The sequence below is a fragment of the Nuphar pumila genome, chromosome 3, assembly GCF_984573655.1.
Source record: "Nuphar pumila chromosome 3, dmNupPumi1.hap1.1, whole genome shotgun sequence".
Classification (NCBI taxonomy): Eukaryota; Viridiplantae; Streptophyta; class Magnoliopsida; order Nymphaeales; family Nymphaeaceae; genus Nuphar; species Nuphar pumila.
Window position 1 is genome coordinate 113272094 of NC_143251.1, and position 16857 is coordinate 113288950.

At 37.7% G+C, this 16857-nt stretch overlaps 1 protein-coding gene across 7 annotated transcripts in view; it reads left to right on the top strand.

Annotated features, from left to right (window-relative positions):
* LOC149843341 (uncharacterized) overlaps positions 1-14792 on the top strand; it is a 55197-nt gene extending 40405 nt beyond the window's left edge. For 2 of the 7 annotated variants that reach the window (XM_089999729.1, XM_089999730.1), the window contains one exon: positions 13975-14792. In XM_089999729.1, coding sequence (XP_089855855.1) covers positions 13975-14122 — 148 coding nt within the window. In that variant the 3' untranslated portion in view covers positions 14123-14792. Of the gene's footprint in view, positions 1-12569; positions 13696-13974 lie in introns of those variants that run through there. The other 5 variants (XR_016430864.1, XM_089999733.1, XM_089999732.1 and 2 more) reach the window with 5 other exon arrangements.
* The last annotated feature ends 2065 nt before the right edge of the window (positions 14793-16857 follow it).

The following is a 16857-nucleotide window of genomic DNA, read 5'->3' on the forward strand; positions in this document are numbered from 1 at the left end:
CGACTAGTGCTTTTCACTAGTTTGGGAGCATTGTGCTCATTTTTCCGAGTGGATTGGCCTTTTTGATCCCCTCTACCCATTTTAATTGCATAATATTAACTGTGAGCTATTGTGTTTGGTTTATCATTACCATTCTTGTGGTTTGTACTTTGTGCCATAGTCATCTATATCGTTCAAGGTAATTTCTAAGTGAGGTTTTTTGTCAGAGATTTTCAAAAGCTGTTTTTTCTCTGGAAAATCTCAGAAATTTAAAAAATTCAAATAAAAATATAAAAAACTAAGTAAAAATACAAATAATAGAAATTCTCATCATTCCCTCCTTTTTTCTCTTCTTCTTTCCGTTCTTTTCTCTCTTTTTTTTCTCTTTCTTTCTTCCTTCCTTTCATTCGTTCCTTACCTCCTCCTCTTCCTCTTTTTCTCTTCCTTCTCTGGCTCCTCTTGTTTTCTCTTTCCTTCTTTTTTCTCTTCCTTCCTTTTCCTCTTCTTTCCTTTCTTCCTTCCTTCTCCTCTTTCTTTTTCTCTCTCCTTTCCTTCTCCTCTTCCTTCCTTCATTCTCCTCTTATTTTCTATTTAAAAAAGCTCCAGATCACATAAAATCTCACAAATCTATCGTTTTGATTTGGTTTTTGAACCAAATCAAATGAAAATTGGAGGATTAGATTATTTTTTTGGGAAAGATTTTGATATTAGATTTTTAATCAAAAGGTTAAAAATAGGTTGTTTATGTGCTTATATATCATGATATTATCGTGATATATACATTTTGCCGATATTTTGAAATATCATGATATTTTGCCGATATTTTTTGTTCATTTCAAAATTCCGATGTTATTGCAATATTTTCAAAATATCAGTGGCATTGGTTGTACCATGTTTTCCATTGGTTGTACCATATTATTGGATAACCTCCCGATGTTGACAATTTAACTCGATGAAATGGCCCCTTGATTGAAGTATGGATCTTATATAAAGGAGTAATATACATCAACACTCTATACCACTGCAAAATGCTTAGTTCACACTTTCTCTTACTCTTGCTGATGCACAGTGCTCTAAAAGTTTGTACAGTGGCTTGCAATCATGTGCAACTGATAAGGAATTCATCAGGAAACCAACAAGGTGTTCAGCCAAATTGAAAGGGAAAAGTTTGCTGCACCTTCTTGGCTAATTACATAACAGTTGTCCTCAATATACATAGCATGCCAATCAAATTAGGGAATTTAGTAACTAATGCTGAGCAGTGCTCACAGTAGACAAGGCCATTCCATGATGTGATACCGTGTCCATTGAGCAGAAGGCGCTACTTGTTCTTATGCCTTTGCCAATGGATGAGCAACCACCATGAAAGATATAAACTAAAAAGTGGTGGTGGACTTGTGATTGATAGTCAAACCTTTGTTATTTGGGTTAAAGATAAGTTTATAATTGAGGTGCAAGAAAAACAAGGGGCAAGAAATTGAATATTTATGATATGCTAAATGTTTTACAAAAGTAGCAACTGAGTGCACCTGTCTGTGTCTGGCATAAAGTGACTAAGAAGATGAACACCATACATGGTATTGAGTAAAAAAATATTCAAGTAGTTCAAGCTGCAACTCAGTCGTTCTTTAAATTGTTTTGGAAGGAGATGACTGTAGGTTGAAGTGAAAATGAGCATTATCCAAATGAGAGCATCACCCCCTTGGTGTGGTTAGTAAACTGAGTAGGATGCAGTATGAACAATATGGGTTAGAGAAAGAACGAGCTTCATGCCAGTTGTAATATCACCCTTTTGGTGTGATTGGTAGATCAAATGAGATGCCATGTGAACTGCAAAGGGGGGGCCCTTTTTTTCCTCTGTTCTTTTGGTGGTGGTGGTGGTGGTGGTGGTTGGGGGGGGGGGTGTTGATGGTGGTGGTGGTGAGTGTGGGACTTAGTGGGCTAGGTTTTTTGCTGAGCTTGAACAGTCATATTGGAGCTTGACTCAGTTGAGTTTGAGCTAGCTGAGGTATGCTCAGAGGAGGGGTCTAGTTCGAATACCTCCCCAGCTTGTATAATAAAAACATTTAAAGAGGAAAAGAGTGGATTTGAGATTTTGAACTATGACCTTACAAATATAATGCCAAGGGCACACTGCTGCGATAACATTATCTTGAAAACCTCCCTTTTTGTCTATAAAGGCTTGTTTACATGTGTAGTTATGTGTGTTATTCCCTAACGAACCTACACTATTCCATCTTCCTCATTGAAGTCATTAACAAGCTTGGGCAAGCCTTGTATGAGCCAAGACCATGCCGTTTCTTGGCAGCTTCATTTGTTGCCCAGTCCTGTTTAGGATTCATATTCCTAGTTTGCTATCATTGGATAATCAGAAGCGTGCCAGCTTATTGGCCCAGCTCTATGTAGGATTAATAGTTTCATTTCTTAGAGCACCACTCTAGGAGCATTTTTATGTCAAGTTGATAAAATAAGCATTGATCAGTTGAGACAATATGGAACATTAATTTCTTTGCATTCCCATATAGCTCCTAGAGGAACAGTTATCCGTAAAGTCTATTTAATATTTTAGTAAAAAACTTAGGGAACAATAAATGATTTGCAATTTGGACTGATCCATTAGCAGGGTCTTAACTGGGTAAACTTACTAACACCAACTGTTTCTCCTTGAGGGACAAGTTCCCAGTCATGCACCTTTCTTGAGTGCAACCAGCCTTGCTGTTGTGCAAACTGAGTACACTTGTTGGTTTTGTTGTTTTACCTTAAGAAAAAACTAAGTTCATAAAGTGATCATGTTGAGGTGAAAATGATTTATGTGAACCAATTGAAAGAATAATGTATTATGACATTTCTGTTAAAATGTATTGATTATATATATATAATTTTAAACTGTTTTTCTTACTTTGTAATAGGTAATACCCTTTAGGGGGTATTATAGTAATTTTGTACATGTGATAAGCTCTGCCCCTTAGGGGCAGAGTGGTAATTCTGTACATATAATAGGCTATGCCCTTTAGGGGTCAGAACTGACCTCTTTTTATTTTGTCCTTTGCACTTTTGTAAAGGGCAGTTTTGTCTTATAGTCAATATTAGCTGTTGGGAATCTTCAACAGTTATATTCAGTTTTGTCTTTTAGTTAATATAGCTGTTGGAAATCTCCAACAACTATATTTCTAGCTATTGTAGCCTTTCCCAAGAGCTATATGGGTCCTCTTGGCCATCTTGTTTGTGTATATATATATATATATATATATATATATATATATATATATATATAGGGACCTTTTGTCCCATTAGATGTATTGCTTTTCTAAGCATTCTATCTCAATAAAGATTATTGTTTTTTTCATGTTTTTTGTGTTCTTTTGTATATGCTCTTTGGTGCCTCTTATGATCTCATGTATTTGCCATTGATTTGCTTGTGTATTGTCCTTTTGTGGACTTGTGCTTATGCACATTTAGGCACTTTGTAGCCATTGTATGCACTTAGGTGCTTTTGTATTGCCTTTGACATTTGTATTGTCCCTTGTAGGACTTGTTCTTGTGTTTATGCACATTATGGTTTGCTTTCCGCTTGATTTCATTACATGGTATCAAAGCCAATAAAATTTTCTTGGTATTTTGCCTCTTTGGGTCTTGGTACTTCATTGGTTTGAGTTTGTGCTTCGTGAAGGAATCTTGATCGATGTATGTCTTGGATTCAAGTGAGATCTTGACCCGGTATATGTCTTAAATCTTTATATATATGATTATTTTTTGAGTTGTCTATCTCATGTATTATGCATAAGAAAGCACTCATTTTTCTTATCTTTGGAAAATTATTTGTTATTTTTTAAAGATAAACCTTTAAATGCTTTTAAAATTTATTGTTGGATGTAGTTAAAAAAATATCAAAAATATTTATGTTATTATGTGCTCTGTTGTTGTGCCCATTTATGACTTGTGTTCTTGCCTCTTGGGAGGTGTTTATTATCAGTGCACTCATTGCACTTGAATGTAGTGGCATTGTGATTATTTCACTATTGGCTATTTCCCTCTTGAATTACCATCTCATTGCATTCCTTATAAGGCTTTATGTTTTTTGAATTTTTGATGCATTGTCATATGATTGACATATCGGCTCTTGTTTATAATCTCCTTTTAAAGTGTTTTTCGAGGTTTTTCTTGTTGCCTTCTTTTGGCTATAGTTTAGTCCATCACTTTTCTCTTCGATACAACTATTATTATTATTCGGCCTTTTCAAGGTGATTTTTGTGCATCTCGGTATTATGGAGCTAGATTAGTTATTGGGGTAACTTTTGTGTGCAGCTCAATCTTCTTGTCAGTATAGATTCTCAAGTTTATGAGTGTCATATTGACACTTGTTTTGGCTTTGACTGACAGTTGATTGACCTCTGGTTCTATGAGTAAGTTGTAGCACACAATTTCTTTTTTGGCTTTTGTTTATTGGATGCTTGTAGCAATATTTGTTAGTGATGGCTCAATTGTTATGTGCTTATTATTATATTGGTCTTTATGAATCAAATCTCATAATATTGCAAAATTTATTGCTTTTACCTTGATTTGAATATTGTTTTCAAATCTTTTTTGCTTATTGACATCAATTTGTCTTCATTGTAGTATTTTTCCCTATCTTGTTTCTCCACTCTTCCCTCTTATTTGAGTGACTTTTTTTGTTGGATAGTAGATTGTATTTTATCAGTTTTTACAACCATGGTTGTGGTGAGTTATATGCACGTGTTGTAGCTGATAGTATTGATTGCAGTTTTACAACCATTTGTGAGGTGAGCGATGTGCAACTCTTGTGGTTGTAGCTGATCTTTGTAGTCAATTTAGATAGTCGGTATTGTTGCTGCATGGTCACTGGTATGGTTATTGCCTATGTCACATGGGTGCAGGCGCGGGGGTGCGGCACTTTCAAAAAACCTAGGTGCGGGGGTGCGGCAAAAATATAAAAAATTATATATATATATATATATATATATATATATATATAAAGTCCAAAAGTTGGACATAAGTGACCCTGGGTGCGTTGGCTGCACCCAGGGTTAGGTTGACCGCATCGGGTGCGGGTGCGGCACCTAGTTAGAGAATCCCTGTGACATATAGGGAAAAACAAATTTCCTTGGCAATTTTTTTTAAGTCTGAGAATTGGACCAAAATGACCCTGGGTGTGTTGACCGCACCAACACCCGCACCCGCATCGAGTCACGTCGATGCGGGTGCGGCAACCAACTAGCCGAATCCCTGTGACATAGGTTATTGCTGACATTTGTGTTTGATCTTTTGTCCTATGCGCTGATACACTTGAATTTTGAGGATGTTGAGTTGGAGTCAAAGAGGTGATTGCTTGAAGTGAGCAAACTGTTGTTGAGATTTATAAATATCATTTCTCTTGCTATGATTTGTTGTATGTGGAATTTTTAAAATCTCATGTATTTCTTAATCTTTTTCGCTGCCCGTTTTTCTTTTTCTGAAAAATGGTTATCCCTTAAAAAATTTACATGCATTTTGTGTTGATCTCTCAAAAAAATTATTATTTTTATGTGTATCCTCTTGGTCCTTAGTGACTTTTATGCTGGAACCCATATTTGGGTTGTGTGAGTGACTCTTTTGCCTCTTGTACATGAACCCTATTGGGTTATCATCCATTATTATGTGCATTAAATATATTTTGATTTCATGATGGATATATATGTTGAGGATATTTAGATTTAATATACGTGTTGTCGTATTTTGCTTAGTAAATTTAATGAGTTATATCTTTATTTGAAATGTTTACCTAAGCCTTTGGGACATTATTGCAAAATTGTTTTTATCTTATTGATATTTTTTCTAATATGTGCTTGTCTTTTGAACTTTAGTGATCAAAATTCTACTATGTTCAAAATTTATGTTTCCTTAAGAAAATATGCTGTTTTTATGGTTATGATTGTTTAAATGAGAAATTCTTTAAAAAATGATTTTGAAGTATATTCTTTGTATCTATCTTAATGGCTATTGTATCTTGCTTGAATTGTTGCTAATATTTATTTATTTTTTTAAATTATAGATTTAGGCACATATCTTACTCGCTTTTAAAATTGTTTAGTTTATAGTAGCTTTATGTTTTGTTATGGAACTTAACCATCCTCTCTCCATATATATATTGTTCAAAATATATAGTTGTTTTGAAACTATATACATATAACCTATAACTATTTTTAACTATTGTGTTAAAATGTTTTTTTTTTAAATTTATTTAGTTTGAATATCTTCTTTTATGTAGTTGGAACCAAAGTTATCGAAAGCACCTATGTAGTAGGGGAAGCGCGCTTCCCCAATACGCGTTTCAGAAGCGCGAAATGTCGCGCTTCCGAAACGCGTGGAGAAGCGTCCCTTTTTTTGAGGAAGCACACTTCCCTTTTATCGGAAACACGCTTCCCCTTCGCTTCCCCCACACTTTCCTCTTTTTTTTTCATTTTTTTATTTTTAATTTATTTTTCTTCTTTTTTCGCTTCCCCCTCGCTTCCTAGGTCGCTTCCGGTTCGCTTCGTGACTCGCTTCTAAGTCATCCCACACTTCCTGCTTCCTAAAATTTTGAAAGTGCCTCGCTTCCCACTCCTGCTTCTCGCTTCCCGCTTCCCGCTTCCTCGTCTGCCAACCATGGTTGGAACCTCTGTTTTGTTCTCTCTTTAGGTTCTTAAAGATGATATGTGTTGAGAAAGAAATTTTGTTTCTGATGCATCATATCATGAAGATGGAGATAGACGATGAAAGAATTTAGTGAAGATTATCAATGAAGACTTGGATCCTTCCCTTTATTTTGTGTTTTTAAACTTTTGGTAATCACATCGTAAAGTTGAGCGGGAGTGCTAAAATGTATATATATAGATATATATATATATCCGTATGAGTGTATATGCATATATTATATACTTTTAAATTGTTTTTCTTCCCTTTGTAATAGGTAAGTGCTTTAAGGGTATTATGGTAATTTTGTACATGTAATAGGCTCTGCCCATTGGTGGAAGAATGGTAATTTTATACATGTAATAGGCTCTGTCCTTTAGGGGCGAATTGACCTCTTTTTTTATTGTCGTTTGCACTTTTGTAAAGGGCAATTTTGTCTTTTGATCAATATAGCTGTTGGGAATCTCCAACAACTATATTTCTAGCTGTTGGAGCCTTTCCCAAGGGCTATATGGGTCCTCTTGGCTCGCTTATTTTTATATAAATAGGGAACTCTTATCCCATTAGATGTAATGCTTTCCTAAGCATTCTATCTCAATAAAGATTATTATTTTTTATGTTTTTTGTGTTCTTTTGTGTGTGCTCTTTGGTGCCTCTTATGATCTCATGTATTTATCATTGATTGGCTTGTGTATTGTCCCTTTGTGGACTTGTGTTTGTGCACATTTAAGCTCTTTGTAGCCATTGTATCACTTAGGTGCTTTTTGTATTGCCTTTAACATTTGTATTGTCCCTGGTAGGACTTGTTCTTGTGCTTATGCACTATGGTTTGCTTTCCATTTCATTTCATCACAGTTGCTTGGTTGCAGATAGATGTGAATGGCAGGGTTAGCCAAATCAATTGGAAACCTGATGGATTTATAAGTATCAGTTGAAGGAATAATGTTCTATGAGATTGCTTGGTAGCAGATAGATATCAATGGCAGGGTTAGCCAATTCAAATGGCAACGTGATGGTTGGTATGGATTCACTTGGAGGTTCCTGTCTATCAGTCAATAAATGGAGATATGATCAATAGATAATTGGAAATAGTTAATGTGGAGAAGGTAACTGAAAAAAGGAAAGAGGAGTCGGCTTGAAGGTAGAATGAAATTGGGGAATGCATTTTAGCAAATTATATTTCATTAGACATTTGCTTTAGAATCATTTATTTTCAACAATAGGTGGTGTGCAAATCATGGAAAATTGGACAAATGAAAGGTTGAATGAATAAGCACCAGGAAGTGCACCGAGATACATTGGAAGAGGCATCTTTTTGACAGATAGACAGATACACTCCCTGCAAACTGCTTCTGTCCTTTGTTGGGATGATACCAATGTAGGTTAGTTCCTTGCAGGTTAAACCTGATACATATCAGGTCACAAAACTGCACCTTGACCACCTGTAAGCCTGTAAGGTTGTTACTCACAGATCTATTCAGAAACAAGGTCACTATAGTTGGTTACTGACAATGTACAATGTTGGTCAAAAGCTGGCTGAGAGGCCTCTTCTTCTATCTCTGCTTGACCTAGAAAGTATGCAACAACAAAGCTTTGTAGACAAGGCTTGTTCTATGCCTTCAAATGAGTGGAATTTTATCCATAGGAAGAACTGCATTCTCCATCATGGTGGATCTGTCGAACATGAAAATCCATTTTTTTAAAGAAAAGGCAAATTTATTAACACTATCTGGAAACAGTAGTACAAAGGATATGAAAGTGATGAGATATCACTTCCAACCTTTAAATAAAAGATCCGAGAGCCCAAAGATCCCTTCCCCTAAACGTGCAGTGGGTAACGCCCGCTGCAGCCAAAAGATGGTCCCCTAGTGAGATACCCTTACCCCTTCTTTATCTGGCCAACGAAGTCGAATCCTTTCTAACCATTCCCATTTAATGATTGAAATGATGGCCCCTGGTGGGAGAGCAACCTCTCTAAATAACCTGCTGTTCCTTTCCCTCCAAACATGGTACCAAGCAAGCATAATCCAGCTACACCACTTGAACAACCACCTGGAACCCCTCTGCTGCTGACGAACCGCTATTAAACTATCTCTTAAAGGTGCATCCCTGAACCAACTAAAAATCTCAAATTCCGTCCATGCCCCCTGTAACAGCGATTGAATAAAGTCGCAGTCCCTAAATAAGAGAGTGATAGATTCTTCCATAACCTCACACAAAATGCAGCGGCTCGCAAGCTGAAAACCTCTCCTCTTCAAAAGTTCCTCCATCTTCACTTTCCCTAAAAGAACATATAAGAAGAATAGATGAAGCGTGTGAAAAGCATAGGAGAAGTGTGGGAGAATTGAGATTCCCATCAAGTTTTGGAAGCGAGGAATATCATGCTTCCGAAGCGAGTTTCCAGGAAGCGGGCTTTCCACCTATCTAAGAGGCTTCCGGTAACTCTGCTCCTACTTCACTATGCACTTATGGGCAAGATGACTTCTGGCTTCCTAATGTGCAGATCTATAATACTTTTTGTGGAGTCTGACATCCTCAGCTTGATAACCTGAAGCATTTCTGCAAGGTTAGGTCATCGTCAAACGATGCCTCATTGAGGGTAAATTCAGTAATGGGTTGAGGTTCACCTAGAGGTCTGAAATTAGGGTAGTATTTGAGTGACTTGAAGTACCTGCACGATCCCCGGGTCTCGTAGAGGAAGAAGGCTGACCCCTCCCCGCAACTGCCATTAGCCCCTTGATGATAGGGGTGACCCGATCTGAATGCTGCCCCGTGGATATCCCCAACTCCACGTCCAAGGACAGGCAAAGCCTTCGTCCAGCTGGCCTTCGTTAAACCCCCTATCTGATAGCCTCATTGGTTCCCCCAAATCTGCTTCGAAAAAAAGGAGACGAGCCTGCCAAAATTGAAGGTCCAGTAATCATGAGGGGCTGAAAGGACGGGACCATTAATATTCCTATTGTTCAGACTCTTGCCACTCCCTTGACCCTCGATACCCATAACGGCTTAGGGGGCAAACCTGCTGGGGTTATTACCCCAATCTCATCATTACCTGGGTGCCTCTTTCCACCACCCCACCTGTCCTCTTCCCTTGAGTCGAAGTAATAATTCTCCTAGGGCCTTGGGCTACAATAGCAACCGTCGAGGCCACGATGGAGGTTGGCGGACATATCTCTTTCCTGTCGGATTCTTGGCTGTTAAAGCCATGCCTGGCTGAAATACCGCCTGGGTGGCCTACCCTAGCACTCACCTTCTTCCTCACCTATGCGGTTGAGCACTTCCCTCATTCGAACTGACTATGAACTTTACGGAGCGGCCAAAGCAGGCCTTTTCATGGCTCCAAGGAACCTCCTGTTAAAATGGCTTCAGCTGGCAGTTCTATCGTGAATACCGAGAAGGAGGAGTGGGAAGAGAGGAGAGAGGAGAGGGGATTTCCTTGGAATCGGCAGCCACTTCATAATCCTGCGTGCTGCACTAAACATCATTAATATAGAGTAGGTTTACAATAATATTTTTACAATGGCAAGATTGCCCCTGGTTAGTAATGTATAATACATAATACATTATAACGTGAACCTATTCTATATGGATATGGATCCAGTACTGGATCCATATCCGATCTATATTCTAATACCTCCCACCACAAAATCTACCTCCTCCTACTCCCTCTCCCATTACATGTAAGTTGATTGGGATGGAGCTGATGAGTATGTGATTTCCCTTTAGAGAAAAGGGTGACCTCATCCCCCCGGCCATGCAATGAACCACCCCCTTGTCCCAAATGCTCACATCATGCTTCTCCCTTCCACCCTTGCCGACATGTCACCAAGTTTGGATTTAACCTCTGTTTACCACAATGGTAGCACATCCTTAGTTACCTAAAGTTAACAAAGCAGCAACGACCACACACCCAGTCCGTGCCAAGATCCCTTTCTCAAGTGTACCTTCAGTATACATTTGGCCCTTTTAAATCTCCTTGATCTCACATAACTGAACGAGCCTGCCCGAAAGGCTCACTCCTGAATGTTTCAATTGGCCTTTGGATGGATGTCGGGGTGAAGGGCAGACAAAGACTTATAACCATCCCATGATCTTGGAGAAGAGCCCTGTTGAACAATTTCATAAAGGACTCAATCTCCCAAGAGTGTAGAGAACCCACCATCAAACAGTCCCTTAGCATCTCTGACAAATCTAGGAAGAAGCCAGAAGGAAGAGGGTTAGCTCTTCCCCATGCAAACTCTACCCCTTGACCATCCAGATAGCCCTTAAGCTTCTTCATGAACATGAGGTTCATGTGACTGGAGTTCCCTACACATAAGCCCCAAAACTCCCTATGCCTTGGCCTCTCCCTCGGGATGTAGCGGCCCTTCAGCCACCGAAACCTGTTTGCTGTTGGCCAAGATATTCTCCCTCCAAGAGCTTCTCGTCCTCCTCATCCTTGGTTCCATTGCCTTGACCCCATCGGTCGCAGCATGAGCCTCACATGAAAATCATACAAGTGCAATTATGACTTTTTGGAACCAGTGCCAGGTTGAAATCTGATTTTCAACTGGAAGAAGCAAATGGTCAAACCAGCTCTCTGAATCAGCTCTGAAACCGAAATTCTACTTAGACTCTGTTTAGGAGCAGGAGATGAGAGGGGAGATTGTATTTAATGAGGGTTTAATTAATGCAACCTATCCTCACATGTGTTTGGGAATCCTATTGTGGGAGATGAGAATGGTGTTGAGAGTAGAGAAGGGGGTGGGGATGGACCATTTTCAACTACATCCTCACAAGGATGTAGTTGACAACTCCAGCCTCATCTCCCATTTTTTTCTCCACTGCCATCACCCCTCTGCTCCAACACCAGCTCCCAAACAGAGCCTTAAGTATTCCAGATCTTGTCTAGGTTTGGGATTTATGCAGTTCAAAGCTTCATGTGTAGCATTAAAATTCTTTATCATTGCTGTGGAGTTGTAGACCTTTTCCAGATCCAGTACAAGCGGACCCACCTATGCGGTAGTTTTGTAAGGCAGTAGGCCATTCTATCCAAGTAAACAACTGCATGCTGACAGTAAGTTTATATCTACAAAGAAAAGGATTTTGGTTGCCATAAAATTTATTTAATCTCTGCAAATTCTAATTTCAATACAGCATGAGGTAAACAAAATTAGGATATTCAAATGTGTTTTCTTTTGGAACTATTTGCGTATCCACTGAGCTTATATGATTTAAAGAGATGTATAACAGTGTATGGTGAAGCTGCAGTATTTTGGAGCATAAAAGAACTAAAACATCCTCAACTTATACTTTAATTTCACATTTTTTATATGATCAATGATGTGAGATGTTGACTTAAATTTGATGTACTTGCCTGATTCTTGGCATTGTATTGTTTTGTTGTCGTAGGTGTTGTGTATCTTCACCTTTTTTTCAGTGATGTTTTTTTGGAACAAAAAATTGGGACATCTTTGTAGTCTCAAAACCTGAGAGACTGATGCTTTATGGTTGATGATTGGCTTAATTGTTGTTCTCTTGATCATGTTGATGTTGTCCAGCTTTATTTGTATAGTTTGTGATATTTTTTGAATATAAAGGTTTTCATCCTTTTGAAAGCTACGATTTCTTAATGTTCAGATACTTTGCACGGTGAAGTTGCTTAATTGCTAGGAGAACCGAGTGTTTCTTCCATAAAACATTGAGTTGATTAGTAACATGCTAGTGCTGAATTCTCTGACGTTGAGCAAGTTGAGACCAGGCACCGGACCACTAGTTTTTATAAGATGCAGTCAGTTTTTATTAGTCTTATGATACTGTTGGTAGTTTAATATATTTTTGTTTGCACCATCTTCTTTACATTGCTTGTGATACTTAATATGTTAACATTTTCACCATCTTCGTCGGGACCGCTTGTGATGCTTTGTGTATTATCTTAACAGGGGGATTTGATTATTTTACCAGATTGGCGGCCCAGAGGAATTACTCACTGAAAGAAGAGGATTTTCCACCTCTGGCGTTCCCTCCCCAGGGAGGGGCTGGTGGTGGGAGCAACTCTAACAGCAGAGCTTCCCATTACCAGACCTTCCTTTTCACCCCTCACTCATAAAAGAGACTTCGTCTATTTGCTCTAGTGGGTATCTGTACATTTTAGTCATGTAAGTGGATACTTCCTTTTTAACTCGTCTTACCAGTGTAGATGGTAGTGTCTTTATGTACATCACCACAGTCTTTTTAACCTTTTACCCATTCTATAAATGATGTAGCTAAGGGGATGATGATATTGGTCGGGATAATAGAGATGGCAGGAGTGAGATAAGATGTTTACTTCCTTTACTGTCTTATTATTTGTTTTAATCTTTGTAGTTTTAGGAGTTTTTGCTGTTCCTTTAATTGTTCATTTATTGTGGTTAAGATTCCTTATGCTAGTTGCTGGGTTTCTGGTTTCTACCTTGTATTGGGATCTTATGATGTAGCAGCATGTCCTGTATCAAGGTGAACTACAGAAAAGCTCAGGATGTAGGGCTGGCGAGACATCTTTTTATTTCTAATAGATCACTAACAATTAAACTTCTCATTGGAATCATATTTATACATCTTTTTACTTTTCCTTTCCAGTTTCAGAATCTCTCTCTCTCTCTGTACAGCAGTAGGGGTAAGATTTGGTCTCTCCAAGAAAATGTTGACATCAGTTGCTTGGCTTCAGAATTCATGTTGGTGGTAGGCTGTAGCTATCTATTTTGTCCATTACATTATTAAATACCATTTTGTATTTGAAAGTGAATAATGTAAGACCTTAAGGAATTGGTAGAACACAAAGACGGACTGCCACCAAGCGGTAACCATATGAGCAGCGTCTGATAGTAAAAATAACATATACTGAATTCGCCTTTAAAGTCTAGCATAATGTATCGTGCTTGTATTTTTATGCCATATGTAGAATGTTAGTGCATTGTTATCCATCAGTTTCTTCATAGCTGCCGCCCGCAGCTAGATTTGCAGCTAAGGCAATGATCATGTCAAGCCAAGGTTGGACATGGCAAAATAGTGTCTCTGCTGGTTGCCTGTATCAGTTCATCTTTGTGGTCACCACAATGCAGGAGGCCATCTGCACTGCGAACTTTGGAAACACAGCCTTTTTGGTTGTATTTAGTATCACAAGATAAACTCTTGAGACTTAGGTAAAAAACAATTGTTCATGATTTTTGAACTCTGCATTATGCGTTTAGATTTGCTGTGGTGTTCTGCTGAGTGTAATATAACATCTACGGTTTAAATTTATGCAAGTGGCAATTTTTACCTATTCAGTGTTCTCAGACCTTGTTTCTTTGGCCCCTTCTACAACAGGTACACCATGAGCAGGGGAGATCTGGCATCCCATGCTTGGAATGAAACTTACCTAGACCCACTAGATCTATTCTTACCGCACAGCCGCATGGGTGACTTCATCTGGGGCATGTTCGATTACCTTTTGAAATATGTATGTGACGTGTGAATTGCAATCACAAGCCTTGCATGTCAAGGGCCATGTATTTGATTCATTTGCACCAAAATTTGCACACTTTGCTTGGAGGCTTGTAAGGCTCCGTTTGAGAGCCGGAGTTGAGAGGGATACATGAATGGAGATGAGAACAGTGATGGGTCGGTGGAGATGGGAGCAGAGTTCACAACAGAACTCTTTCAAATTGAACTAGTGAAGAGTCCCAACTCTGCTCCGAGCTCTCCTCCGAACTCCTCTCCCATTCCAACTATGCCAAACCAATTGGTGGAGTTGAGGGGGGATTCTGGAAATCTGACAGGCTCACCCAAACAGAGCCTAAATAACTTTGCATGAATTGGAATCTCACACTGGGGGCAAGCGGTGGTGCCCTTTCTGACTCTTAAGTGTGAGGTATGCTCTGGCCTATCACTAGGGATGCAAATGGGTCGAATCCAGGATTGAGGTTTTGCAATTTTTGGCTGTTTTGGTTCTGATTTTGACCTGAATCTTGATGTATTTAGCTGTTCCATCCCTACCTATCACCTCGTCCGCAATCCATGTAGATGACCCCTGAGGGTCTTCTTGAACAACATTCTTCCAATATTTTCTCTTCTTATTTCTAATGTTAACATTGCTTAATTGATTGTAATAATAAAAGTAATTTTAAAAGCAATGACATTTTTGACAATACATTGTCATTTTTCAAGACAAAAAAATCTCTTTGACTTTCTAAATTCAAATTAATAAAGTATACTTTATTGCCTTTAAGGGTATGCTTGACCTGTTTTTTGTTAAAACAAAATATTCATTTTATTTCAAAAAATTTAAGAGTGTTTTACAAATTTTTGTCTATCAGTCTAAAGTTGTTTAGTATATACAGTTTAACATTATATATATATATGTGTGTGTGTGTGAAAAATGACTATACTATATAAAATGACATAATTTTGAAAATGCCTCACAATTTGCTGCAATCCTCCCATATCCAAAATGCCTAATTCTTGAACTTTTTAGGACATTTTTGTTCTTTCACAAATATAACATGACCTTCGCAAATCATTTTTGCGAATGTCACCAAATGTGCGCACATTCTTTAACTAAATACTTCCTATATACCTCTGCAAATATAGATAACCTTTGCAAATCATTTTTGTGAATGTCTCCAAATGCGTGAACCTCTAAAGTGGGTTTGTGGTCCTCACAACTTTTACACACACATATATATATATATATATATATATATATATATATATATATATATATATATATATATAATGACCATACTATCTTTACAAAAATGGCATAATTTTTAAAATACCTCATAATTTGCATAAATCCTCCTCATATTTAAAATGTCTGATTTTTGAACTTTTTAGGACATTTTTTCCTTTCCACAAATATAACACCTCAAATGTGCGCACATTCGTTAACTAAATATTCTCTATATACCTCTTTCAATATAGTATAACCTTTGCAAATCATTTTTGTGAATGACTCCAAACATGCGAACCTCCTTTTATTAAAATGACAAGGTTTGCGGTCCTCACAACCTTTGCACAGAAACGTGAACCTCCTTAACTAAATATTTATGACATACATCCACAAATGTGTTTTGACATTTATAAATGCATGTTGTATGTTGTGACTGTCCTTACCTTCTTATGTTGTTTGAATCAAGTTTGGCAAATTTTTGTCACATTTGTGGACCTCACAACATTCACTTATGTGACCTTGTGAACCTCCTTTAATTAAAATTGCATAAAGCCAATGTGACATTCATAATACCATTTTGAGAATGTTCTTACCTTTACATGCTTGCTAATTCATATATGAAGTCATTAAAGCTCTTTTTTTTTGTTTCTCGTTAGAACCCTAACCCTTTTCCTTCTCTCTGCAGTGATTCTTGTGAAATTATTCTTGTAGCATTCCGATGAGCTTACAACATCCTTTTGGTCAACTTTCTCGTGTTTCAGTCAACTCCAATAACTTAGATTAAAAGGTGTTATACCTACAATTTTTTTTGAGTTGGTAGTGGATGCACCGACGTTGGAATCGAGAGATGGACCAGAAGGGTGATTCAGATCTGCTATCGACAAGTACTATAACTGAAATATGATGGATTCAAGTAGATCGAACTTGCAATATTTTGGCTTTGGAACCTATGGCTTGGGTGTCTTAAGGTATGGTCCCTGGTGGACACAATGAGAAAGAGACCAGAGGTTCCTTGTTGTGGTGAACAAGGTAGTATGGGCAAGACATGGCAAAAACAGATAATCGAGTAAGGCGATTTGGGATCGGTTAGCTAATCCAGTATGGTTCGAGGTCCAGAACTTGTAGGACCTGGTCAAATCATAGTATAAAATGTTATTGTATAAATTTATACATATCAATGACAATGTAAAATTTAAAAATATCTTATTACGAAACATCAGATTTCAAATTCATACATATCAATGACAATTCAGATAATTCAATTAAAAAAAAGTTCATATCTCATTAATATCAGTTTCCTCATCATAAGCCTCTTGCTTATCCTCCTCTGCTTTATTTTTGGTATGTGGATCTTTTGTCATGGTTGGCTTTGCTTCTCTAACCTTTGTTTTGGGCTACAGACCTTTTGTCTTGCTTGCCTCCGTATTTTTTATTATTTATAATTGCATCTCCTTCTTCACTTTGTCATAGTATCTTACCATGCATACCCTTGCATGTGTTGTATTATCTTGAAAAAGGTTATTAGCAAATAAATAATT